Below are 26756 nucleotides of genomic sequence, written 5' to 3'. Positions count from 1 at the left end.
ATACCAGCAGGTGAACATTGAGGCCGCTTTAACGCACCTGCCATTACCGAGGTTATGCATGGAATGTTAATATGCACATAGCTGTATAATAATGTCGATGAACTTTAGTTTATGGAGTAATATCACAAAACATTTCTTAATTAACTTCTAAGATTTACGTCGCGTACTGTACTGCAGGACTACGATATACAAACAAAACTCCTCATTTTCGTTCACAAGTAAAATATAACGCACTGACCCGGGCATTCAGCTTGTAAAATACACGGTAATCAGTATCTGACTAAGAGACTGAACTTTTTATGAATATTTGCACTCAGTAATTTGTGATTATTTAATCCCAGAAGAAATACTTTTTTCGAAAATTATATTTATGTATAGCCACTAACGGTTTATAATACTACATTTTTCAAAATCAGGCCTTAACAAGCTTTAAGTAAACTACCAACAATTAACGTATTAAGGAATTAAATTTTTGGAATGAATGTGGTCTTACTACGAGATTTCTTAACAGATTTTCTCAGCTGACTTTTCCAGTTTTACCATGTTGGTGGTTAATCAGATTACATACAAAATCAAATTTATCTCTCATATTGAGCAACTATTTAGATTTGAAAATGGGATCGTGGTCACAAAACCTAACTTATTGCTAAAATCTGGTCATATTCAATACCTTCTGCCGCACTGAACGCCATAGTACATTGCTATGGTTGGTATTGCTTGGGCATTTCTAAGTCTGAGATATCTTCTCCGGGTTATCGGAATGTGACACTGGATTATCAAGGTGGTCCAATCATTTTTGTTCTCTCCACAACCGAGGCTTCCCCAGCTCCCGATGGACTGATACAAAAAGCCAAGCAGAACCAGAACATTCGCTATCAACAGCCTCAAGATGGACCTTCACTTTGTGAGTATTTTGTTTTTTATCGGTAGCAGATAACAAGGGGTCGGCGGAAAGGTTTGAAAGTCATTGCTTACCATTAGAGCTTACTAAAAACATGCGAACAGCATTAAATTACACCACAAGTGATAAAATGTAGTCGAAAGTAGGAATTTAAATGGCGCGGTAAAATAATACATTTCAGTAGGATACCACCTTATTGGACGAAATTACTTAATGTAATGAAACACAAATTACTGGAACTACTATAAGACAGTTGTGTCGATAGTGGAGAGCAATTACAGAGGAAAACAATAGTGGTTTCACATCAGAGAGGGACTTTCAGGACCACGGGTTTAGTATATGTAAAGTATTTATTTATTTATTTATTTATTTATTTATGTATTTATTTATTTATTTATTTATTTATTTATTTATTTATTTATTATTTATTTATTTATTTATTTATTTATTTATTTATTTATTTATTTATTTATTTATTTATTTATTTATTTATTTATTTATTTATTTGTGGCGAAGTTAGGGCTCTTGGCCCTCTCTTACACTTAACCACATTATGCGGCTTAATACTGAATTCAAAATTAATATTCAAACTTAATACACTGTATATAATATAATAATAATAATAATAATAATAATAATAATAATAATAATAATAATAATAATATAACTTAATATAGACTAAAACTGAAAGATTACATCCTAAGTCTAAAATTAGAAAAATAAATTCAATAACTACTCTAGGTGGAATTCATATAATATAACAGTAATTTCCAGGTTCTTCTGTCCGTGATCCTAGCAGTTTCCCTGGCGAGCACCGAGCGCTGTGCATCTTCCCCAGGATCCTGGATGGACTTGTATCTCCACAGCCAAAAGAACGCGTCTGGACATTGGGTTATAACGGTAGCGTATATTCTCTGTGCCGCCATGTTCATGCTTCGATATATACCGTATTAGTAGCTCAGTGGTTTCCTACTTCCATGCCGCAGTAATATGGTTTTCAGAATTGAGTCAGTACTAGATAATACAATGTACCTGACCGAACCCTGCAGTGAAATAGCTGACCGAGGAATTAATTAGTGAAGTGTTTTAGCTGGTACATTGGCAAGAATTTAAATTTGCATGAGCCAAGTTGCCCTAAGAAAAAAACGTGAGATGAGCGCTTCTAGCTCCTAGTGATAGTACATTAACCTCGGGATTCCTGCGGACCAAAGTATTCTATAATATTTAGAGCATGCTCAATACGAATGTCTGAGAACATCAATATTTATTGCAGGTTAATACACAACGATCCATAGTGACGGAGAACCAACGGGAATTCATCATGAATGTGCAGCAAGAAACAAGAATTTGTGGTAACAATGAGATTAAACAGCTGAACTCAATGACTGCTGTATATCCCCCACTGCACGGTGAGACCATTGGATTTGTTTCTCATAATTGTAATAGAATGTAAAAATTTAACCCACATTCCCCATTCCTGTCAGAGAGAGGTATATAAGACAGTGGAATAATGCAAAATTCTAGAAGCAACTTCAAGTATTTCACGTTATGAACACTGACACGTTGGAGTATGTACACGTATTGAATTGTAGGTAGTTAATCATGTTATAACAGTATTCGTTGGCAGTACTGAACTAACTCATTTAAACTAAAGAATTCGGTACAAGTAGGTACAGGAAATAGAAGGCTCTTGATGGAACCTATTGAAAAATCGATTAATTTTGACTGTATCCACTTGCAAGTAAGAAACTTGTTTTAGAACGGTTTTCTTAACCAATAACGCACCAACTTCATCATGAAATATTAAGTTTCTTTGTAGGATAAAAATTTAAAAGTGTTTCCTGTTTTTATCCTTATGACTGTACAAAGAAACACACAGTTGTGGGAGGGCCGGGTTCAATGCTGAAACCGACAGCCCGCATTCATATCACTTTTCTCGTTAATGCTGGAATGCTACAATTTCAGTTTATATTATAGATCAGAGTTGTCCAGATTTAACTCTGTTCTCCCTCCAAGAGACAGTTCCTACAGAGTTGATCTGTTTAGAGGATGGGGACAGCGGTACAGCTTCCTTGAGGTCTCTCAGGAGAGGAGGAACAACAAACGTTGACACTTTAGTTTATTCAAATTTGATGACAGCAGTCCTCTCCACTCCTCGCCACAGCTGCTTCCTAAACCAAATAGGATGCATAAACGATGATCACCTGATGGGCTTTGGCGATGCTAACCTAGAGTATCCAATTTTCCAGTACAGCTTCAACATTTCACCTACCGGTACTTGAAATCTGCTAAAGTCCTCATAGTTACACTCAATCTCTCATTTCAAAATTCGAGATTTATTTTTCCCGTCTATTTCAAGTCTGGCGGAAGAAAATAAATGTTATTTTATGATATGGTAAATATCATTAGTAATAACAGAGTGAAAGTAAAATATCTGTAAATTAAAGGTTTCTTTCTAAAATCGGAAACGATATTCGTATTAACACAGGCTTGGCTTTGGTTATTCTAAATAGGCATACAAACGGAAGTTCGTTCTTTTAAGAATGCATATAGAACTAATAAACTGGTCGTTGTTGGAAGATGCCAAGTGCATTTTTGGTTAAAATGGCATTTTGTGGTTACAAACTCCCTGACGCATACGTTCATCTAAAAAGGAATTATGTCTGTCCATTGTTTAATTGTAAAACAAGAAACTGAACTTGACACGCTATAGTGAAGAGAGATAAGTTACTGACTTTTATTGCCTTGCATATTGTTGCGTGCCCTTCCAATGAAAATACTGTAATATGAATTAATTGCAACTGTATTTAATATCTTCATTTGACCTAAATATAAGCCCTATATTCTAGAGCTTGGGATTCATTCTAAAAATATCTAGGCCTATGTAATACACCTTTCTTTCAACAAGAATAAAACTAACAAAACACATCATCAGGATGAGTAAAGCTAACAGAGAATAACGAGATAGTTTTAGAAGCAAGGGAGGGAACTATTGTTCAATGGCCCTAGTACAGAGTGCCCTTTACTAACAATCAACTCAAGCCAAGAACCGAACCGTAGAAAAGAAGAAGATGACAGAAATGGAAACATTTCACAAAAGGTAATCAGACTTCAGGAAAATGGTTCTTGAGAGTTTCAATTACAAATATTTTGATTGTTTTTTCAGATTCGTCATCTCCCAGATATTAACATTTCGTTCAAATTGTTGTTACAGATTCCTCCATATCAGGAGCTATGGAACCAGCTACGCCTTCTACCACTACAATGATCACACCTACAGCTACCATTACTACTACAACCAGGCCAATGCCTTGTCCTCATAATTCAGGTGAGATGGGTTAAGCAGGTTGTCTGAGAATCTGTATAAAGTGGAACACCAGTGATCTTAACGAGCTATCGAGTACTGTATTCCTAAAAGAGATTGCACTAAACAAACTTTTACGTTTTAGAGATGTGAATCGAGTCTACTCAGATGGAAGTATAAATCAAATATTACATTCCACATAAATTGTCGTTTATTGTTGACATATTCCAAGACAAACATCCAGTTCTTTCGAGAGATGTTGTAAGTTATCAGCGTCCCTAGTCTTACATGTCGATGAATTTCTTTTTCAGAGAGAAGTAAAAACAGCGAAGAAAATGACAGACAAAATATAAGATGATTTTGAACATCACTTAAAATCTCTTCGGCCCTTTTCTTACACTTCCGTGTGAGGACCAGAAATGTATAAAAACTGATGAGAGACAGTCTCATTTTACCCTTGAGAGACATGATATAAAATAGAGTATTTTGTACGCGGTTGCTCCAGTCTAGCCGACCGGGAACTTCCACAGAAAAAGTGCTCACTCTCTAGTTATTGTCCTTAGCAATCTGTAGGTAACAATTAAGTTCCAATTCCAAGGCGCTCTTCCAACTTGCTTGGTGCAAAGGTCCGCAGAACGAGTGAAGCTGGCAAAGAGAATATATTCGTATAATGTGTTTATCGTCCTGTAAAAGCAATCCTGCCATACTGCCAAGATGAGAGGGTCTTGGGTCGGAATGAAATGCAAGGCCCTCTGTGTGTTCAAGAGCTGAGCTATTACTTCCGCCAGATCGTACGGCGAGGCTGCATTATTTATCACTCAACACGCCAAACGGTGCTGCTATCACATGACAGCACTTGTATTTCATAATACCTGGACGAGGCTAGTTCCAGCCCGATACGACGAACAGTTGCCAAAACATAGCGTTTCATATCCGCTGAACTAGCACAAAACGGCTCCGTAAATTGGTGTCATCATCCGAGGCGTGAGATAATCAGGTAATTCCCAACCGACTGGTTTCAAATGAGCCTGTAAAAGGCAGCTGACGTTATGATGGTGCCGGAATGGAGAAGCTACGAGACGTGAGCTCTGTGTTGTTAAGTAGCTAGACGGCCCTCGTGTGACTTCCATGGAACGACACATGTTAAGTGATAGGCATGGTTAGAAAGTGTCCCCTTGCTATACAGATGTGTCAGCAGAACGCTAGAGTATGACTGAACTCAAGCAAGCTTGGATGGAATGAACAGAATTTCAGACTGTGTACTGCGGTACAGTCCTTGCCCGGGCTTGTGTGGTGCTGATAGCTCCCTTATTATCTGCGCTGTCAAAAAGGTAAAATGACTGCATTTACTTCCTACAACCCACACTGAAGTGTTCTGCACACAGCATGTCAATCATCTCCGTTATTATCCATCGTACGATTAATATACATATGACTTAAAACCCCCCTGTGGATCATTCGACCTCCGCACCACAAGGTAGTGGGTTCAAACACGACAGAGGTAGTCGGATGTTTGAAGGGCGAAAGAAAGTCCATGTCTTATGATGTCGGCAAGTAACTAATCTCTGGTGACACATTCGATGTTTTTTTTTTTTTTTTGCTAGGGGCTTTACGTCGCACCGACACAGTTAGGTCTTATGGCGACGATGGGATGGGAAAGGCCTAGGAGTTGGAAGGAAGCGGCCGTGGCCTTAATTAAGGTACAGCCCCAGCATTTGCCTAGTGTGAAAATGGGAAACCACGGAAAACCATCTTCAGGGCTGCCGATAGTGGGATTCGAACCTACTATCTCCCGGATGCAAGCTCACAGCCGCGCGCCTCTACGCGCACGGCCAACTCGCCCGGTCATTCGATGTTTACCTGACAACATTAATTGAAACTCAGCCTTAGACGCCCAAAAGAGATTCAGTCTACTCTGAAACGGAACGTCGAAATGAACGAGCTAGCAGCCAAGCGGCGTCAAATTAAAATGCGAAGGCCATATGATTATTATTATTATTATTATTATTATTATTATTATTATTATTATTATTATTATTATTAATATTATTATTATTATCATCATAATCATCATCACCGGGCGAGTTGGCCGTGCGGTTAGGGGCGCGCGGCTGTGAGCTTGCATCCGGGAGATAGTGGGTTTGAACCCCACTGTCGGCAGCCCTGAAGATGGTTTTCCGTGGTTTCCCTTTTTCACACCAGGCTGTACCTTAATTAAGGCTACCGCCGGTTCCTTCTTATTCCTAGACCTTTCCTATCCCATTGTCACCATAAGAACTATCTGTGTCGTTGAGACTTAAAGCAAATAGCAAGAAAAGAAAATTATTATTATTATTATTATTATTATTATTATTATTATTATTATTATTATTATTATTATTATTATTATTATTATTATTATTATTATTATTATTATTATTATTATTATTATTATTAGTCCGGCTACATGGCTAAATGCTTAGCTTGCTGAGTTAAGAAACCTGCACACACCGTTAAAATTATTATTACCGAGCTCGATAGCTGCAGTCGCTTAAGTGCGGCCAGTATCCAGTATTCGGGAGATAGTAGGTTCGAACCCCACTGTCGGCAGCCTTGAAAATGGTTTTCCGTGGTTTCCCATTTTCACACCAGGCAAATGCTGGGGCTGTACCTTAATTAAGGCCACGGCCGCTTCCTCCCCACTCATAGCCCTTCCCTGACCCATCGTCGCCATAAGACCTATCTGTGTCGGTGCGAGGTAAAGCAACTAGCAAAATATATATATTATTGAATTACTAGCTGACCCGACAGGCGTCGTTCTGTCAGAAATAAATGACAATGGAACGAACTGAAATTCAGTATGTGGTGCACGCAAAAATCAGAATAATGCAAATGACTACATTATCAACATCAAATGAGTTTTGATTTTCTACTGCTACCAAAAGTTAGTAACAAAGTACTGGAAAAACGTGTTTTCATTACCTGCAATATTAATATCTTGATGGTGAATAAGGTCACAGCATATCACTACCCAGAAATAACCCTGATTGACCGCAACGTAGATGGGAACTGTTCAGCAGGTCTTCAAATCCCTCGCCGAGCCATAATTATCCCCCGTTGCAAACCAAGTAATTTGATAAGTTGATGGCGTGAAGATAATATGGCAAAACTTACTCATCTTTCTTCGTAGGAAATAAGTATCACATAAAACACGTTGTTAAGGTACACGATATTTTTTGTTTGATTACCTGGCGCGTAAACAAACAAATCTGATGGTTTTCCAACACGGGAACAGGCAACATAAAATTGGCCATGCGAGAAACGTGGGTTTTCGAGATTAATGCCGCGGACACTCAATGACTGCCCCTGGGATTTATTTATGATCTTAGGAAAAGCGAGCCGCACTGGAAACTGCAGTCGTTTAAATTCGAATAGTATGTCACTCAGAATCATAGGGATGCGTGTTATCAAAACGTATTCTGTTTTATACTTCCCCATTACAATGGTTGCTTCGATCACATTGTTCAGTAGTGTTTTCACCGATAACCGTGTGCCATTACAAAAACGTGGTTGGTTGATATTTCGCAACATTATGCCTACTGGTCCGACCTTTAATTGAAGAATGTGAGGCGGCAATTCTGGCAAATCCAGTGAGTTCAAAAATTCGGGTGGATAGTTGACATCATCTAGATTACTAGCGGAATTAACTGATTTGTATGTCCTCAAATCACCGGCAATTTCATTTTGAATTTTGAAATTTAATTCATTTACATCCATGTTTTTGGCAGCCAATATAGCTCGTTCGCTCAACCAAATATGATCTCTGTAATTCTTGAATGAGTTCGTTTTTGGATTCAGTAAATAGACAAAAATTTTCAGGAAAAGTAATGCAGCCAGTCAGAACGTCTGAAGGGAATTTGCCATTACCAATGTCCATTAGTTGTTTTGAAAATATCTCTCCAGATGGATCATTTTGCAACTCGACACGCATATTCTGGCTTAAATTTAGTATCTTGATGACTTTAAACATGCATTAAGTTCATCATCTGGCGTTGACCGTGGAATCACTGGCAATGTTTGACGAAAATATCCTGCTAACAAAATCAGTGCTCCATCAAACAGGTTTTGATTGTTCCGCAGATCTTGCGTGGTTCGGTCTAATGCCTCCAAGGACTTTTTATGTGCCATGGTGCATTCATCCCACACTATCAATTTATATTGCTGCAAAACCTTTGCCATTAAACAGTTCTTCGATATGTTGCAGGTCGGAGTTTCGTTGCTTTGCATACTCAATGGCAATTTTAGCGCTAAATGGGCTGTTCAACCGCCTTTCAACAATGTAGCTTCAATGCCTGATGAAGCTCGTGCGAGTGCAGTATTCATATTGTGAACGAATTGTTGCTAAAATCAATGAAATTCAGAAAGTTTTTCCTTTACCCCCGGGAGCGTCCAAGAAGTAAATCCCTCCATTCCATCATTTACAACTTTCATGACAGTATCAAATACATGATTTTGTTGTTGGTTCAACAGCGAAAGGTATTCAAACTGATTCTCTTAAAGCATAGAGATCGTACAGTTTTTTGCGTTGCAACTCTTGATTAAAAGTGTTGTGCATCGGGCGATTGGGCGCGGCCATGCCTAATTGAGATAATACTTTGTTCGACATCATCAAGCACATATTCTCAATTGATATCAAAGCCTCATTGTACATTTCTTCACTGATTTGTAAATTTGGATTTCTTGTTGTGATGCGCATGCAAGATATCATCACACATATCATCTTTGTATTTGATTCATAAATCAATTGGTACTGATGGGCAGCATGTTGATATAACTATAGAAATCAATGTTCGTATTTAATGAGCTTGTGAAAAAGTTACAGCATCATTGAGAGTTTGATCCCAATGAGCGTCATTTTTTAACAGTTGCAAACGTATACAGGTTTCTCTGTAAGAGCCACACAATTCACCATTTACAGTTCGTAAATGATGGAATGGTGTTGGGCCTCGAACATTGACTAATAGCAATCGCAAATTAAAACACTCATCGTTGCTTGGATGGACTGAATAAATTCGACCTATTGCATGGGAGGAATATACATTAGCGAAACGTAGAACTGGTTTTCCTTGTTTCCGTAGTTGAAATTTCTTGATTCCAAGTATAATATTTTGGCATTTCGGGGTACAGCAGTGTTCGGGCGAACTCATCATTCTGACAAAGTTCGAAAAACTGGTCAAGGTTGTATATGGTGGTTAACAGCTCGTTGCAAAGCGTTCTGAGCGGTGAAATACACTCTTTGACCATTTTCTAAGGGTATGGCTAAGTAAAAAGCAGTGGGGTGTCTTTGATGAATTGGAAAAGAAAAAAGCGCCAAATTGTTTCTTTACTGCTAACGTAGTGGCCGATTTAATACTGGGTAAATTCATCATTGGAATTCTCTGCACTAATTCCTATCATAGCCATGTCACTTCCTCTGGTTACATATTTACAAATGTATTTGATAGATTTGACGGAATGGCAACATTCAACACTGATGTGTGTCTTGAAAATATTTGATAGGATCGGTGAATATGGAATAATTCAACCATTATTAATTTCAATGTGTTGTTGACTATTTTTGATCCTCCGTTGTCTACAGTCGACCGGTGACGATGCAGTGGGTAACCTTCATTTCCGGTTATTGTTTCTGGTACTAATGCTCTTGGATAACGCTTCAAACATTTACCATCCACCGTATACGGTGAATTTTGATTAAATGTTCCACAGGGACCGTGAATCACGTTTTTAATAACTACCTCGTGCAGGCCTGGATCTACTTGTACATCAGGGATTTCAGCTGGTATCACTTCATCAACTTCTTTGGTCTTATATTCTCAACCTACCAAATCAGAATATGTGCATGAGGCAATGGACGTTTCTGCCACCCCTCAGAATACATCCAGCAGCGCGCCTCGCCAAACACGCTATGTTTCACAATGAAATCCATTAAAGATTTCAACTTTTGTTGGAGGACTCTAGCTGTAATATCATGGCGATCAATGGTTGATTGGCCAGGGAATAACTCTTGTTTGATTTCTATCAACTGCGGATTGCACGTGAATGTGATAAATAAAGCTGCTATGCGACTGTCTGGAGAGCGTATGTTTGGGAGATGCGTACCGGCAGTCGAGGCAGCCAGACAGCCAGTCAGCCAGCCTCACGCGCGAAACCAAACCCAAGGAGACATTCTTCCTGTCATAAACTGAGAACTAAGCGAGATAAGAACTTGGGTTTTGTTTTAAGAATAACTTCCATATCTGAAGACCATTTGCCTCGCTTTGACCCCCCATGCAAATTCAACAGCAAAGAAGTTGGCCAGCGACTGACTTGTTCGTGCCTGCACATAAAAATCTCTGAACATGACTGAAAAGAAACGCAAATAGTGTATGTTCTTATCATTTAAATTTAAAAACAAACTTATCTACGTCGAGCTGAAATGTTCCTTTACCAGCAGTGAAAAATTATAAATATAATGAATATAAAATAGGAGTTATCACATGCAATGAAGATTCTGCAGTTCATTCATTGTTGGCTGCCATATTGAATATAGTCGGAAGAAAAACAAGCTCCTCAAATAAATACCAAAACTAAGTAATTACGCAAACTAATCTTGTGAAAATAACTTTCCAACATCCTTAACATCTAGACACGGTTGTGCTGTGCTCGCTTTGCTTTCTAGAGCTCGCTATCGCCTCGTGCCCGTGTTTACAGAACTGTGTGACTGTACTGAATAATAGTATTATATAGACACGTGCACATAAGGGATTAGTGTTACCTGTGAGTGGGGACGAGGGTCCCCGGGACTTAGTGAGGATGGAGGAATCATCAGACGGTGGCCTAGGTACTCTATCTAACCATAATTCACTTAGCTCAGCTATAGGTACCGCATTAAACTTGTGCTATTCAGACGGACCGTTAAGTGATGTAGACCAAATACCTTCTCAAATATCTACACTACGTAAACGTGGTCTCCCGGACGAGCGTCCTGATTACTGGAATGAAGAGGGCCTAAGTGTGAAGAAGCTATCAGTGTCAATAAGTGCCAGTGAAAATTCTCATGAACATCGAACTAGCTGCCCAATTCCGCCAGCCCCATCTGTGCAGCCTGTGCAGTTGAATACGTCCCAGCATACAGCTAGCCAGCTTGCTCCAAGTCAACAGGTACGAAGCAGCGCTCAGCATGAGTCATACCTCTATAAGTTAGATGATGAAGGTCCGTTCATAGTGTATGCTGAACATAAACCCGATGAGGCAGGTGCGGTAACTAAACATATTGGCCGGTTACATCCAATGTCCGTGGGAAAGTGTATTAGGGCCTTAATTCCAGACATGCGTACTTCTATAATGAACATTACTACAAAGGGACGTAATAGGGTTCAAATAGAACTTTCTTCCGCTACCTGTGCAAACAGGCTTGCTCAGTTACAATCCCCCTCACTCAGTCTTTACATACCAAGGCATCTAACGGTGAAGACAGGTCTTATTCGTGCAGTAGATACGTCCTTCTCGGAGGAAGAATTACTTTCAGAAATTCAGTCAGATAAGAAAATATTAGAAGTACATCGCTTTCACCGTAAACTTGTACGAGACGGACAGACTGTACTAGTGCCTCGGCAACTGTTGCGTGTTGTATTTGAAGGTCGCACTTTACCTCCTTACGTGTATATATTTAACACTCGGTGTGGTGTAGAACCTTACGTCCAGAATGTAACCCTTTGCTACCAATGTCTTAAATACGGCCACGTAAATAAACAGTGTCGTAGCAAAGCACGCTGTGCATGCTGCGGCGACAGTCACATCACTGCAGATTGCCTTACTCCAGATCCGCCTAAATGTATTTACTGCTCTGGCCCTCATCGTGCAGATGATCGATCCTGTCCAGAATACGAACGACAGCGTAGGATTAAATATAATATGGCCCATTTAAATATCACCATTGAGCAAGCACTCGAAATGGAATCTACAAGCACATATGCTAATACTGTGATGCAAAATAACACTCCTCCAGCAAGTACATCTTATCACAAGGAATTTCCACCCCTTCCTTTCCCTGCACGTGGGCCACTTCCCACCAATAACCTTTCCAACTCTTCTTTCCCTAGTACCTCTAAGGTGTCCTCTCGTTTTACACCCAAACGTTCTTCCACCCCAAAGTCTAGAGTTCCAGTTCACAACCAGTGGAAAACATACTACAATGGACAGCGTTCCCCTGCCAACTCCACTGGACCTATATACCCTACACAACAAGTTCAACCAAGTCAACAGCCTCAAACAACACCACAGGCTCTACCTACAACTCCACTGCTTGAAAACATTGTCCAGTTTATTTTGACGCTTAAAAACACGGCCTCCTCGGAAATTGATCCCTCTCATATACGTGACGTTATTTCATCACTTTTAAATCAGAATAACCATGGATACCGCACATCAACTGAATAAAATAATACAGTGGAACTGTCACTCAATACGAGCGCATAAACTTAGCCTTCAGACTCTACTGCGAGATTACTCCGTTTCAATGTGTGTAGTTAGTGAGACCTGGCTGAAGGATACTACCCCCTTTCAGCTTCCAGGCTACAATTTTATAAGAAGTGATCGTGGTGATGGTTATGGAGGGGTTGGAATTCTCCTCCAGAAGAACATCATTTATGATCAAGTAACTCTTAATCTTCGAGGATCGAAATTGGAAACATGTGCCATCAAGGTTAACTACAGGGGTTCACCGTTAACTATTGTTTCCGTATACCGATCACCTAACCAACTGGTATCTGTACACGAACTGCGTCGACTCTTTTCCCAACTTTCACAGCCTGTACTTATCTTCGGAGACTTCAACTCACACCACTTGAATTGGGGAAGTTCTTCTACTGACTCACATGGAATACAACTCATGGGTGTAGCTGAAGAAGAAAACTTAGTGCTACTGAATGATGGGTCCCCTACCCGTATTTCCCGACCTAATCAAGCTCCTTCGGCAGTAGATGTTACTTTTGCATCTCCTTCAATAGCACTCGACTTCTCCTGGCAGGTTCTACAGGACACTCTAGGATCTGACCACTTTCCAATATTATTAACATCGACTAATACATCAACCATTCCTCATACCATCTACCCAACATATCGTTGGAAAATTCGACAAGCTGACTGGGCAAGTTACAAGGAGGCAATAGATCTCATCCTGGAAGAATACTACGAAACGAATGACATTGTCAGAGACTACGAAACATTCTGCGATTCCATTAATCGAGCAGCCTGCCTTACAATTCCACAAAACAGACCATATGCATACAGCAAACGACCTCCAACTCCCTGGTGGGATAACGAATGTCAAGCTGCGTTGCATGACAGGCGTGTGGCACTCCATCATTATAAACAGGATGCTTCTGAAGCTAATTTCCTCACCGTACAACAAACTCAAGCGAAAGCAAAACGCTTATTCAAGCTTAAAAAGCGTCAAGGTTGGCGCCAATATTGTACTTCTCTCAACTCATCTATCTCTCCTGCTACGATGTGGCGGAATATTCGTCGTTTCCGAAACTCACAGAACTGCCCTCAGTTTACATCTACATGTACGATACCAATAAAAGAGGACATCCTGAGAAAAATGGCCCCTCCTTCAGCTCATATAGGTTATTTACCACGCAATGGCCATGAAGATAATTTCCATCCACTACTTCGTCCATTTGAATTTAAAGAACTTATTAAAGCCTTGAAAACTAGTAATAATACTTCCCCAGGCCCAGATAACATCCATTACCCAATGTTACTCAACATGTCTAGTGATGGACATAAGAAACTACTTAAGCTGATGAACAGGATGTGGTTTCAAAGAGTGCATCCTCCGTCATTTAAACTTATTCGTCTGGTACCATTATTGAAGAATGGGAAAAATCCACGGCTGTCTTCATCCTATCGCTCACTGTCCTTGATATCCTGCTTGTACAAGACTATGGAAAGGATGATTAAGCATCGATTAGAATGGTGGGTAGAACATCACAAGCTGCTACCACCTCAACAAATGGGTTTTCGACGTGGGAAAGGTACAATAGATACACTTGTACATCTAATTACAGACATCCAACTTGGTCTGAGCAATAACAATTACGTTGTGGCATTGTACACTGATCTGTCTTCTGCGTATGACAGCGTGCTTATTCCCGTCTTAGAAGACAAATTACGCTTCCTACATCTCCCAGAGGACTTTATTGGGAACCTCAGTTGCCTTCTACAAGATAGACATCTCATCATGTTTCACAATGGCACGACAATTGGTCCTCGAATGACATCCCAAGGTCTTCCACAAGGCTCTATCTTGTCTCCGTTGCTTTTTAACATATACACAGCAGACCTCACATCTATATTTTCTCCTGAGATTCAAGTTCTTCAGTATGCTGATGATATTTGCATTTATACAGAAGCTGAATCCTTGGACAAGTGTCAAGAACATATGACGGTTGCCATGAGGACTTTCACTCCTTGGCTTCATAACCATGGATTAACGATATCTGCAGGAAAATCAGCAGTCTCTATCTACACTCGACATTCGAGACCCCCACTGGACACGATTCATCTGGGTTCCTACTTATTTCCCTACAAGGTGGTGGTGCCTTATCTAGGACTTCTCATCGATCACAAATTGACATGGTCTCCACATATTCATCATGTGCTCCGTAAGTGTGATATTTCAGTCAATATCTTACGAGCCATTAGCGGCTCTTGGTGGGGCTGTGACCCGAAAATTGCGCTGCAACTGTACAGAAGTTTGATTCGACCTCTCCTGGATTATGGAAGTGGATGCTTTGCTACGGCTTCCAAAACATTGTTAACTAAACTAGACAAATGTCAGTATAAGGCCCTTAGACTCTGCATAGGAGCAATGCAGACTACACCTACAAATGCTCTGCTACTTGAAACACTCGAACCTCCTCTTCATCTACGAAGGCAATATCTAGCGGGGAAATATATTTTCAAACTTTTTCAATACAGGGAGTCTCCAATACTTCACAAGATATCCAAGCTGACTACCCTAGTACTGACTTCACGCTACTGGAGAAAGAAACGTCAACCGATCCTAGTGGATGAATTTACCAATCTCAGTGGTTGCAGGCGTATTATAAGCACTACAGATACCCATCCCAGTTTTAACTGTTCTTTTGAAACTACTATTAAGAAACTGGATATTCGACTAGAAACATCATTTGAGATCACTGTGAACTGTAACGATGTCAGCCTGAAACGTTATCTGGCAGAATGGCCACACGCCCGACACATCTACACAGATGGATCAAAGGACTGTAATACAGTGGGTAGCGCCTATATCGATGTTCAATCCGGCAGTTGTGGTAAGTTCAAGCTACCTCCGACAGCATCTATATTTACGGCTGAGCTTACAGCCATTTTGGGGGCCCTCGAATACGCTGCAAATCTTCCTGAGCGGTTGATTGTGGTGTTGTCTGATTCTAGATCAGCACTGCAGAGTCTACAAACCATTAACTCACGGACATCATCCTTGATTCTCGTACACGAGATTATTGCACAGGTACATCGACTTGAGACACAGGGGAAGAAAGTTTCATTTGTGTGGGTAAAAGCCCATGTAGGAATCCCAGGCAATGAGCTAGCAGACAAAGCAGCACGATCTGCTGCCACTGAAGGCCAACAGACTTACACGACAGTTCCAGCATCGGATTACACCTCCTTGCTTCGTCGACGGCAATTGACGGCGTGGAACAACGAGTGGCATGATACCTCCCAACAACGCGGAAAACACTATGCCACTATCCATCCAGATATTCCAAACGTTCTTTGGCACCATCAGCGTCCCTATTCGCGTCAATTCATCAGAGCAATCGCAAGAATGAAGTTTCATCATGGTTGTTTCCCTCAGCATCTGCACAAAATCCAAGTACTACAATCTCCCTTCTGTTCATGTTCAGCTGATACAGTTGCCGATCTTAATCATATATTCTTTGGATGTCCACACCACTTTGTACGCACTACTTGCCTACTTCAAAATTTATTGGCATTAGGATACCAATTACCCCCTATTCTTTCGTCAATTCTCCACAAAAGTGATCAATCTGCTTACTTTGAGTTATATGCATTTCTTTCTGACATTGGACTGCGAATCTAAGTCCTTCGCCTAGCATCGAACTTACCCTATAGTACTACAACACTCCTACCTTCTTCTGATCCACGGCCTAGTCACGCGTACCACTGGATGTCCTCATAGGCATTATGATGAGAAGATGAATCCATCTCTCCTGTCTCCGAGCAACAAATAAATTAAAACATAAGTTCCTATAAAACTCCCTTCCATTCATAATTCACTGGCTGAGTGGGCTTCGACCCGAATGCCAAAAAAAGAAAAAAAAGAAAAAGAAAGATTCTGCAGTTGAGGTAACATTTCATTATTTTAACACTCAATTATTTTGTAAACCGTTTATTCTTAACAGCATCAAATGCGGCTTGACATTTTGTACATAATCCGATATTCACCCATTTTAACCGATAATATTCAGATTCACGGACATTTGGCAAACGCACTGGATTATAGCAGTACAGCGCTAAACACAAACGTGGGAGAAGGAAAGAGAGACGAGCAGTTTGAATGGAAAAAAGAAAAATGGGGCTTTTACGTTTTTCCTAGCATTTTTTCCAATTTTTCTCTTCGTAAAATCATTACTCGGACTTCGATGAATATTTGAAAACAAAAAATAATTATTCGATTTGGTCCAGCCGTTCCCGAGTTTTGCGCTTAGCAACATATTTAGCAATTAATTTTTATTATTATTATTATTTATTATTATTATTATTGATATTATTCCATTCAATAAATTTTTATTGATATAGATTACTATTTTATTCTTCTTGCGTTCCGGCCTTCTAAGGACCACGTTAAAATTTTAATTGTTCCTCCTTAGTTGTTCTTTCCTTTTCTTCCAGTATTCTTTCATTGTTTCACTGTGTTTCTTTTTCCTGTCTTCAGTCCACTTTGTGCCTGTTTTCTTTTCCTTCCTCCCTTGGAATCCTTCCATTTGTAAGACTTTCTTCCTAAAAATCTTTCTTTCCAATAATTCTTCTTCTCGTATGTTGTTCCTTTCCAGGTCTTTCTTGACTTCTTGAATCCAGGTGGTAGTTGATTTCTTTTCCCAAAGGTACTTGAAGATTCGTTTAGTTAGTCTATTGTCATCCATTCTGTAAATGTGTCCAAGAAATAGCAATCTCCTTTTTCTTATTGTTTCTGATATGTTTTCTACGTTCTGGTAAATTTCATTGTTACTTCTTAATTTCCAAAACTCTGCAATTCTTAGAGGACCTAATATTTTCCTTATAATTCTTTTTTCTAATATTTCTAATTTATCAAGCTTGTAGTTCAGTGCTAGACATTCGCTGGCATAAAGGCATTCTGGTTTCACTACTGTGTTGTAGTGCTTTATTTTAAGTTTTCTTGATAAGCACTTTTTGTTGTAAGTATTCTTAATTATACCGTATGCTCTTTCCATCTTTTGTATCCTCTCCTCTATAGCAGATTTTTCTAAACAGTTTTTTTGAATTGTCTCACCCAAATATTTGAATTCTTTACCTTTTCTATTTGACCAATATCCGTTACTAAAAACTTTGGGGTACTTTTTATATTCGTCAAATTTTTGTTTTCTTGGCAGAGATTCTCAAGCCTGTCATGTTGGCTGTCTTTTCAAGGAGACTGACTTTTTCTGCATCTGTAAGGCTTTCTGAAAGTATGGCAAAGTCATCTGCAAATGCTAGGCAATTTATTGCAACACCTTTGTTCTTCTTCCCCAGCATGAGTGGCAATATTTTAGATTCTTTCAGTTTTTCATTCCAAATTCTTGCAATTTTCTCCATGACACAATTGAAAAGGAGTGGAGATAGACCGTCGCCCTGCCTGACACCTGTATTTATTTTGAGAGGTCGAGATACTTCACCCATAAATTTTACTTTCCAGATAGTGTCTGTAAGTGTTTCACGAATTAGGTTTGCCAATTTAGTTTTAACTCCAAATTCACGGATTACTTTATCTAGAGTTTCCCTATCAACAGAGTCAAAAGCTTTTTTAAAGTCAATAAATGTTACAACTATGTCTTTGGAGTTTATTAATCTGTGTCGAATTATAGATTTCAGGTTGAAAATCTGTTCGGAGCAAGATCTTCCTTCTCTAAATACACCTTGATATTCACCCAATTGACTGTCCAGTGTCAATTTTACTCTATTTAGTAGTATTGTTGAGAATATCTTGTAAGCAACTGGCAAGAGAGATACCTCTGTAGTTGTTGACATCTTGTTTGTTACCCTTCTTGTGTAATGGGTGTATTAGAGCCACTTTCCAATCCTCTGGGAAATATTATTACAATTATTATTATTATTATTATTATTATTATTATTATTATTATTATTATTATTATTATTATTATTATTATTATTAGTATTGTGTGTGTGTGTATGTATGTATGTATGTATGTATGTATGTATGTATGTATGTATGTATGTATGTATGTATGTATGTTCAGTCTTCAGCCCTAAGGCTGGCTGGATCCTCAACAGCTCTGCCATCAGCTGCCGTAGATGGCCTAGGCATCACTGAAGAGGCGTACAAGGGAAATGAGGAGTGAGGTAGTTTCCCGTTTCTTTCCTCACTGAGCCAGAAGTTGTTATTACATATCAGTCTGCCAAGCCCACTGAAATGCATGCACCGACCGACTCTATGAGCAACATTTTCATACCACTCATAGCAGGGACTGGCTGTACAAGGAATGGCATTACTAGAATCGCTCATACCTCAGTCACTTTCATATTGTCAAAGCCAAGGATAAGACAGAGACAGATCAATGAAAGTAACAAAATTGCTTTAGCCCATACCAAAAGACATAGTGCACTGTAAACACTAGGTCCTGCCAGCAAAGGCATAATCGATCTGAAATTGCAAATCCTACGATATAGGTATATAATATACTTTATATCGATCTAACAATAACCCAGATATTATAGAATAGCTGTCAAATTCTCCATAATATCTACTGTGACACTGAATCGTTAGCCACCAATTACGGAGACTCGGTGACTTATTATTAGCCGTTTCCCAGTCTTAAGAACGCAAAACTCTTTCAGATAATCAGGCTAACGTATCAAGCGAATGATTATCAAAACTTTTTGCGGTATTAATTGACCACACACACGACTCTTACAATAATATTTATGAAGATAAGGAGGTTGAGATAAAAGTATACTTGATCTCTGGGTCAGATAATTCCACTTTTACTTGCACTTGTGAATTCCATTAGTTCCCTGGACACTTTAGGATCATGACGAAATCTTTTCTAGACATTCAGGTGGACAGAGGAAACACAGAGGTTGTCACGAGCCTTCCAATTGGTCTTTAACCGTGAATACTTCTCTTCGTACATCCTGGGTATGTGATTCTGAAGAGTGGAAATGTCATCCTGGCCTTCGTTTTTTTTTCACAGCGTTCTAACAATTTGACTTGATTAAGCCAGTTCATTCGAAACATGTATTGCGTTGACCAGAGATGATGTTCACTATTTTACGACTCTTCTCCCAGTACATCTGATTTCCTTGGTTGAAACATCTCCTTTTTCTTCTTTATATACAGGATTACGACAAACTAGCAAAACATCGTATGTCTCATACATGTAGCAATACAGTGTAGTCTAACATGCAAAAGTGTGAACTATTGTTATTCTAACTGCCCACAGGCTACCAACTATTTCCAGGGTACAACTGTTACAAGGCATTCCCTTCAGACGGTGAAAGGAAGAACTGGAGTGACGCCAGAGAGCGGTGCAGGAAGGATGGCGGAGATCTCATGGCCATAGAGACCAGTCGAGAGAGGAAGGACGTGTTCATACCACTGTATGAAAGTGTCAACTTTCTTTCCTCTCCATGGATGGGAGTTTACATGCCACAAGGTCAAGACATTTGGTTGAGTGTGAGAGGTGAGTTGAATACACATCTCCTTAGCACACGGTTCTACTGAGAATATACTAGATTTAGGACGAAAAGGTTGGTCACATTAACCCTTTCACCCTAGAATCATAAAGTCCCCCTAGTGTAACACGAATCATAAACATTCGTCTGTCAGTCTACCAAAAAGAAAAGCACTTTAATAAGCATAAACCCAACATTTCACACAAAATACAGAATATTATACTCAAAACTACCACACGCAGTGATGTCAATACACTCTGGTCAATTTTTCTTCAATAGGCACATTCAATGCACTGTTTTGCCTGGTGATCAAGACAAATGTGCCTTCGGCATGTCTTACAAAGGAATCGGATTATTCCTCTTTCCTTTGATGGGCAAAACGCACAATTTTTTCTTTCTTCAGCAGCACCTGATTGAGGCTCTTCAGGAATGCCATCTTTTCCAAGAGTTTCAGCTATGGTCCTCTTCAAGCTGCGCCTCAAAGTTGGTGTCTGAAGTCTCTCTCGTAGCTTTGGAGCCATTAGCATTTCGGATATATCCTTTGCAAACTCTCGCCTTGAAAGTGGCTTTTGGCCTTTTTGTACCACCTTATGCACATAAATAATGTATCCATTGACAAGTGTTGTATTAATAATACTATAAAAGATACACATTGGCCATCTTCTCGTTTTTCTTGAAGAGGACATCAATGTTGACATTTAATCGAAAGTGTCCGTGGCACCTTTAGTCCCACTGTAGTCTTCCGCCATATCTGGCTGCTGTTGTTCCTAGTTCATGGCATGTAGAATGGAGGATTACATTCATGTTTGATTTTGCTTTATAGGACACCATTGTTTTTATACAATCATAACAAAACATGGAGGACCCAAGCTTTCTTCCTTTGACTGTTTTCATCTCTGGTATCTGCGGGTTGTCTTTTCTCATAGTTCCAATGATTGTCAGGTTATGGTTGCAATGCAGAGAATCAGCCAGATTAATTGAGGTGAACCAATTGTCGGTCGTAATTTTTCTGTTTGATCCATGTATTGGCCGGATAATTTCATTCACGAAATACATTACCACTAATGTCTCCTGAAGAGAATAGTTCTCTGTCTAATTCAGAAAGAACTGCCGCTATCAATTCATCATCGTGCGCTAGATTTTCCTTTTCAGTATCCTATTAAGCTTACGTATTACGTACAAAAACATTACTGTAATAAACCAAATATTCGCACTATTTACAGCTATGTACAAATCACGAATACTTTCACAAACCATAAACTTTCGTCTCTCAGACGACGGTCATATCGCAGTGAACAAACAACTGGTTCTTAATGCTTGAAACCAAGGCCAGCACTGATTGTTGATAGCTGGGGAAGAACAGATGGAGGGGGAAGGCACAGTTCATTAGCCCCGCGGAAACTACAGGCGTGCGTAGTCTGGGAGACGAAAGTTTATGATGCTGTAGCAGCCGGGAGCGAGCTGTGCCTCATAGCCTGTCGACACGTGTCTTTCGGCTACGATAGACTACTGGGGAAGTTCGGCCTTGGACGTCTCTCTTGGCTGACATGGAAGTCTATAGTTCCGGCTATAACAGGAGTAACCAGTTACCAGTTCGAAGAAAAAGCCAATGTGTCCGGTATGCTACTCACTTCGCGCCTAGTTGCTCCCCTGTGCTGATATGCTTGTGCTTGTCGATTTAGCTTTCAATCACTTTTATGTCGCGAATGGCCTGATGACAGAGGAAAAATATACTGAGGAGGAAGCTTTTAGCCTCATATTGGGTAGTCACCTTGAAGAAGATGACGATGATTGTGATTTATGATGATGATGATGAAGCTTGTTGTTTAAAGGGGCCTAACATCGAAGGTCATCGGCTCCCGCGTTGTGATTTATCATCTGATTCTGGTGACGGAACAACTTCAATCATACCTTCTACTTCAGACACGTTTCCTACTTCAGTTACCACCTCTTCGTATAAAAAGTCGGCCTACTTCGACGATTCGACTGAAAATGAAGATAATGAGGGTGAAGACAAGGTGCCCGAATCACCGAGCAGAAAAGTAAATTGGAAAAAGAAGAACCGAATCCGAAGAAGCACAATTTCGACGCAGCTATTTCCGGACTGAAAAGTTTAGTGGGCAATGGTAGTATATTCAGTCTCTTTCAGCTGTTTTAACACGAGTATCGTATATCTTCTGTGCGAGGAGACTAATTTTTCAGAAGGTGGCTGCAGGTGGAGTTCCTCATTTAAAATAAAATAAGTTAAATTTAACCTCTTCCTGTCCTCTCCTCACGCCACGAGCCGTATGAGGACTCGAGAGCGGAGCGAGACAAGTATTCCATCCAGCGAGCTCGGTGTGACACTCGCTGCTCGCGTCCCGAGGATCACGCCACCGTACTCGCTACACCGGAGCGAAAGGGCAAAACAACTCCACTACATTCGAAATAGCGTTTGAATATCCCGATATGTATGCGTGGGAACATTTAGATCTAATTATCGATGTTCGCTTTCCTTCCGCAACACGAAGGTCCCCCTTTGCACACAAAAGAGTCACGTGACGAGTTTGTGCAATGGTTGATGAGGACACTGGGAACGCCGAACAAGAAGTAGGTAACCATTCCCTGTTAATTGTAATCAGGAGAAGAACTACCCTTAGGGCCGGGCTGAGTAGCTCAGCTGGTGCAGCATCAGTGTTTGCCTGATTTGAAAATAGATAACCATAGACAACCATCTAGTCAGATTGGAACCCGTTGGCTACACGACACAAACTCCGTAGGCATCTCGCTTGGTAGTAGTGGAGATTGAGAACTCCAAAAATCGTTAGCAGAAGTGATGAGGTGACGAGGAAATTTAAAAAATGCAGGGTGGCACTGGACAGCCAGATCCTTTACCATCGTAATTATCATATCGTCGCTTTTATTCCAAAACCTCGCATCTCCAGGAATATAACATTTTCAAATAGGACAAAAAGTTTGGTAGAACGTAACTTTTTCAATAGGAATTGATAAATCCTACGGCAATCGAAATATCGTGATGAAAATAATAAAAAATTGAAAATAATGTAATAGGAGATGTATGCACGAGGTATCGGTTTTAATTCATTGTCAAATCATTTGGAGATACGAAGTTTTGTGACTAACTTGATGTCTAAGTCATGAAACTATGATGATTTTATTAGCACATTAAAATATCGAAACGCATACTGAAATTTACGAGGTTTTTCTTAAAAAACTCATGTTTCTTTTTTACTGAACTGTTTATGGAGACGTAAAGGTGCCAAATACTTTTCCCGCAGAAATTTTCTTACGTACCGGTAAATCTATCAATACAAGACTGAGTCAGGATCGAAACTGCTAGCTTGAGCACAGAAAGCCAGCGCTCTACCATCTAAGCCACTCAGCCGGGCAGGACCCCGTTTATCACGTTTCTCTGTTTTGTCTGTTCCTCATTTTTCAAGGAGAACCTACAAGTAAAGAAACGTAGTCCTGCTGTACACATACAGTACGTACTGGCTTCTGTTTCAAACATACACTTGCCCAGGCTGAGAACAGCCTACATCCATCGCATGCAAAACTCATGGAAATATACTTGTTAGTGGAGCATGACAGTAAAATTGTCGATCATGGCCACCTGGCGGGCTGGTTGGAAGATCGTAACTAACGGAGGAAGACCGCCCAGCTCTCCAGGTCCAACCTGCCAGGGCAGCTCTCCGTGCTCAACACATGTGCGTCTCTGCTGGCAACCTGAGCAGATCATCTATAATTATTGCAGGTCTATATTTTACATTGAAACATGGCGCGGGTAAGGACTACCTGCTTCCTAATGCGAGCCACAGAGCTGAGTCTGTAATGGCTTGGGCAGCAATTATCCAGGTTCCGTTGTTACTTGTGCCAGATGAATGATAGCCAGTTATTACGTAAACATTTTCGGTGAACAGGATCATCGTATGGCATAGCCGCAAACAGTGCTTTAATATACACAGCGAAACCGGTGTAGATCTCGGTCCGAGGAGCAACGGGATGAACTTGAACGTCCCCTCTGAAGAATACAATCACTCAAGTTAGACGCCGCAAACCATTCTGGACCTTACAGAAACAAATATAAGACAATGATTTCTTCCTCCAGCATCTCTGTTTTACATAGTTCCGGTGCTCAAAATGCACGGATAAGAATTCCAGGAATTATATAAGAAATCATAACAGAAACTTGAAAATGGTGACAATGTACGGAACACAATTGATTTAATACAATATGAGGAGTGGATTTGTTAAGTATAAGTAGGTCAGATTACATATAAAATACAGTGGTGTATAATATCAGGCAATACCATTAAATATATAAATAATGATCGCAATAGAACAGAAAGTGGTAATAATACAAAATACACTTCGCAATGAAATAATAGGGAAGAATAAGAGTACTGACGGCTTAAAAACTGTGCCGTGAAATCGAAAATAACTAATTCCTAGTGATATGTAATAAACGGATTGCTGGACGAATGAAATCAGACAAGCAGACACCGAGCAAGTAGCCGCGCGTTTGGGTCACGTAGCTATCCGCTTGTATTCGGGAGATAGTGAGTACGAAGCCCACCATCGGTAGCCTGAATGTAGTTTTCTGTTGTTTCCCATTTTCATACCAGGCAAATGCTGGGGCTATACGTTAATTGAGGCCATGGTCGCCTCATTCCCACTCCTAGCCCTTTCCTATCCCATCGTCGCTACAAGACCTGTCTTTGTCGGTGTCACATGCAGAAAATATGTTGGTAACTTCAACAGTAGGCAGTATATCGGAATTTATCACAATATTTGGTTGATACAGCAAATATCCACCTCAGATTTATTTAATTATCATAATGTTTAGGAACTGGAAGCGTGATCAGCTAATAGCTCAGCTACTTCCCACAGTAAAATATGACGTTCGAACCCCAGTCCTACCTGGGTTGAGATTTTCATCTGGGAATTACCGTAGCGTCTCCAAAGGCATCCAGCCGTAATGAGCCTGAGTGGATCCAGTGAGCTTTGAAATTCCTGGGATAAGCTGAAAAATACTTTATAGAGTTATATACTTTTGTTAATTGTACAACACATATAAATTGTCATGTATCTCTGCGTCCAGGTGAGGCTGTTGTCAGCATCCGGTGGTGGCCTGGTGAACCGGAGAAGAATACTGCCCGTAAGTGCGCCATCGCTAACGCCAATGGTAAGCTGGGGAACTGGGAATGTGCATCTCGCCAGGCCTTCATCTGTGAGATCATAGTGTAAGACTCTCGACAGCTTCCAGACCACTCCTGTTCCGATGTGTCTTGTTCCTGCTTAATAAATATACTCTATAAGTAGTCATGAAATTCTCTGTTGCATTTGACGACCAACTCAAGAGAAACCTGTACAAAATAACAAGGTCATCAGACAGGGAAACTTCTACATTCCTAATTTAGAAATAATAAGGTCATCCGACATAAATCATATACCATCCTTCCTTAGAATATAACGGGATCATTAGGTGCGCACTATTCTCCCCCCCCCACCCTTGTTTAGAAAATAACATGTTTATCAGATATATTATGTTTCGTGGTTTCCAAATTTTACACCTGGTAAATGTTGGGGCTGTACAATATTTGAGACCCTCTCAGTCCTAGTATTATGCTGTCCCACCTCACTGTGCAATAAGAAGCCCACAACACCAAAAGATCGTGTATCTGCCTCTTCTTCTTCCAGAAATTTATCACCTATTGAGCATTGAAAAATATAAATAAAGACAGACTCTTAGAGGACGCAGGCAAAATACCCTGGCATGACATAACGAACTATAACAATCTAGACGACAGACTTCTTCAACAGCAAATTAACGGAACTATTTGACAAGCATGCCACAAAGCGGTGAGCAAGGATATCGAAAGGACCCTCCCCGTGGTTAAATGACGAAATTAGACAACTAATGAAACAAAGAGAGTGCGCTCACAGACAGTACAAAAATGACCCTACCGTAAAATTTTTTGGCGAATATAGGAAGTTACGAAATAAGACAACACAACAAATACGACATGCTAAACTGCGACACGCTTACAGTTTAACTACGCCTGACGGTAGAACAGCGACAACATTTTGGAAATCTATTAATAAGCTTGGACTTACGAGGACAGAGAAGAAATTACAGTACCTCTCGAGACTCTTAACGAGTACTTTACTGCTAACTGCTCCGCAGTACGACCTGACGACAAACAGAGACTTATGAATTATTACGGTACACACCCTACCCCTGACAGAGAGAAATTTTATTTCAGTCACGTGACGCCCCTCCAAGTCACAAAAGCAGTCCTCAGAATAAGCACGAAAGCAAAAGAAACTGATGACATTGGGACTGACATGGTCAAACTAATTCTTGATTGTATATTACCAACCTGAACTCATATAATCAATTTCTCTCTTCTATACTCCACATATCCAACTCTCGGGAAGAAGGCTATTGTGCTACCTCTTCCGAAAAGTCAAACGCCTTCGAACGAGGGAGACTATCGTCCAATCTGTATTTTGTCAGCTTTATCTAAAATCTTAGAATATGTAGTCCATACACAAATGTCTGTGCAC

The 26756-nt window shown here is 40.0% G+C and overlaps 1 protein-coding gene across 1 annotated transcript; it reads left to right on the top strand.

The window, feature by feature from the left end:
- The first annotated feature begins 812 nt into the window (after positions 1 to 812).
- On the top strand, positions 813 to 25516 carry LOC136884839 (macrophage mannose receptor 1). The gene is made up of 6 exons (XM_068229966.1): positions 813 to 904; positions 1676 to 1801; positions 2175 to 2310; positions 4116 to 4229; positions 19955 to 20194; positions 25288 to 25516. The coding sequence occupies exons 1-6, from the start codon at positions 890 to 892 to the stop codon at positions 25431 to 25433; spliced, it is 777 nt and encodes a 258-aa protein (XP_068086067.1). The 5' UTR covers positions 813 to 889; the 3' UTR covers positions 25434 to 25516.
- Positions 25517 to 26756: the final 1240 nt, after the last annotated feature.

The sequence above is a fragment of the Anabrus simplex genome, chromosome 13 (genome assembly GCF_040414725.1).
Source record: "Anabrus simplex isolate iqAnaSimp1 chromosome 13, ASM4041472v1, whole genome shotgun sequence".
Taxonomy (NCBI): domain Eukaryota; kingdom Metazoa; phylum Arthropoda; class Insecta; order Orthoptera; family Tettigoniidae; genus Anabrus; species Anabrus simplex.
The sequence above is the reverse complement of the archived record's forward strand: the minus strand, read 5'-3'. Positions and strand labels throughout refer to the sequence as shown.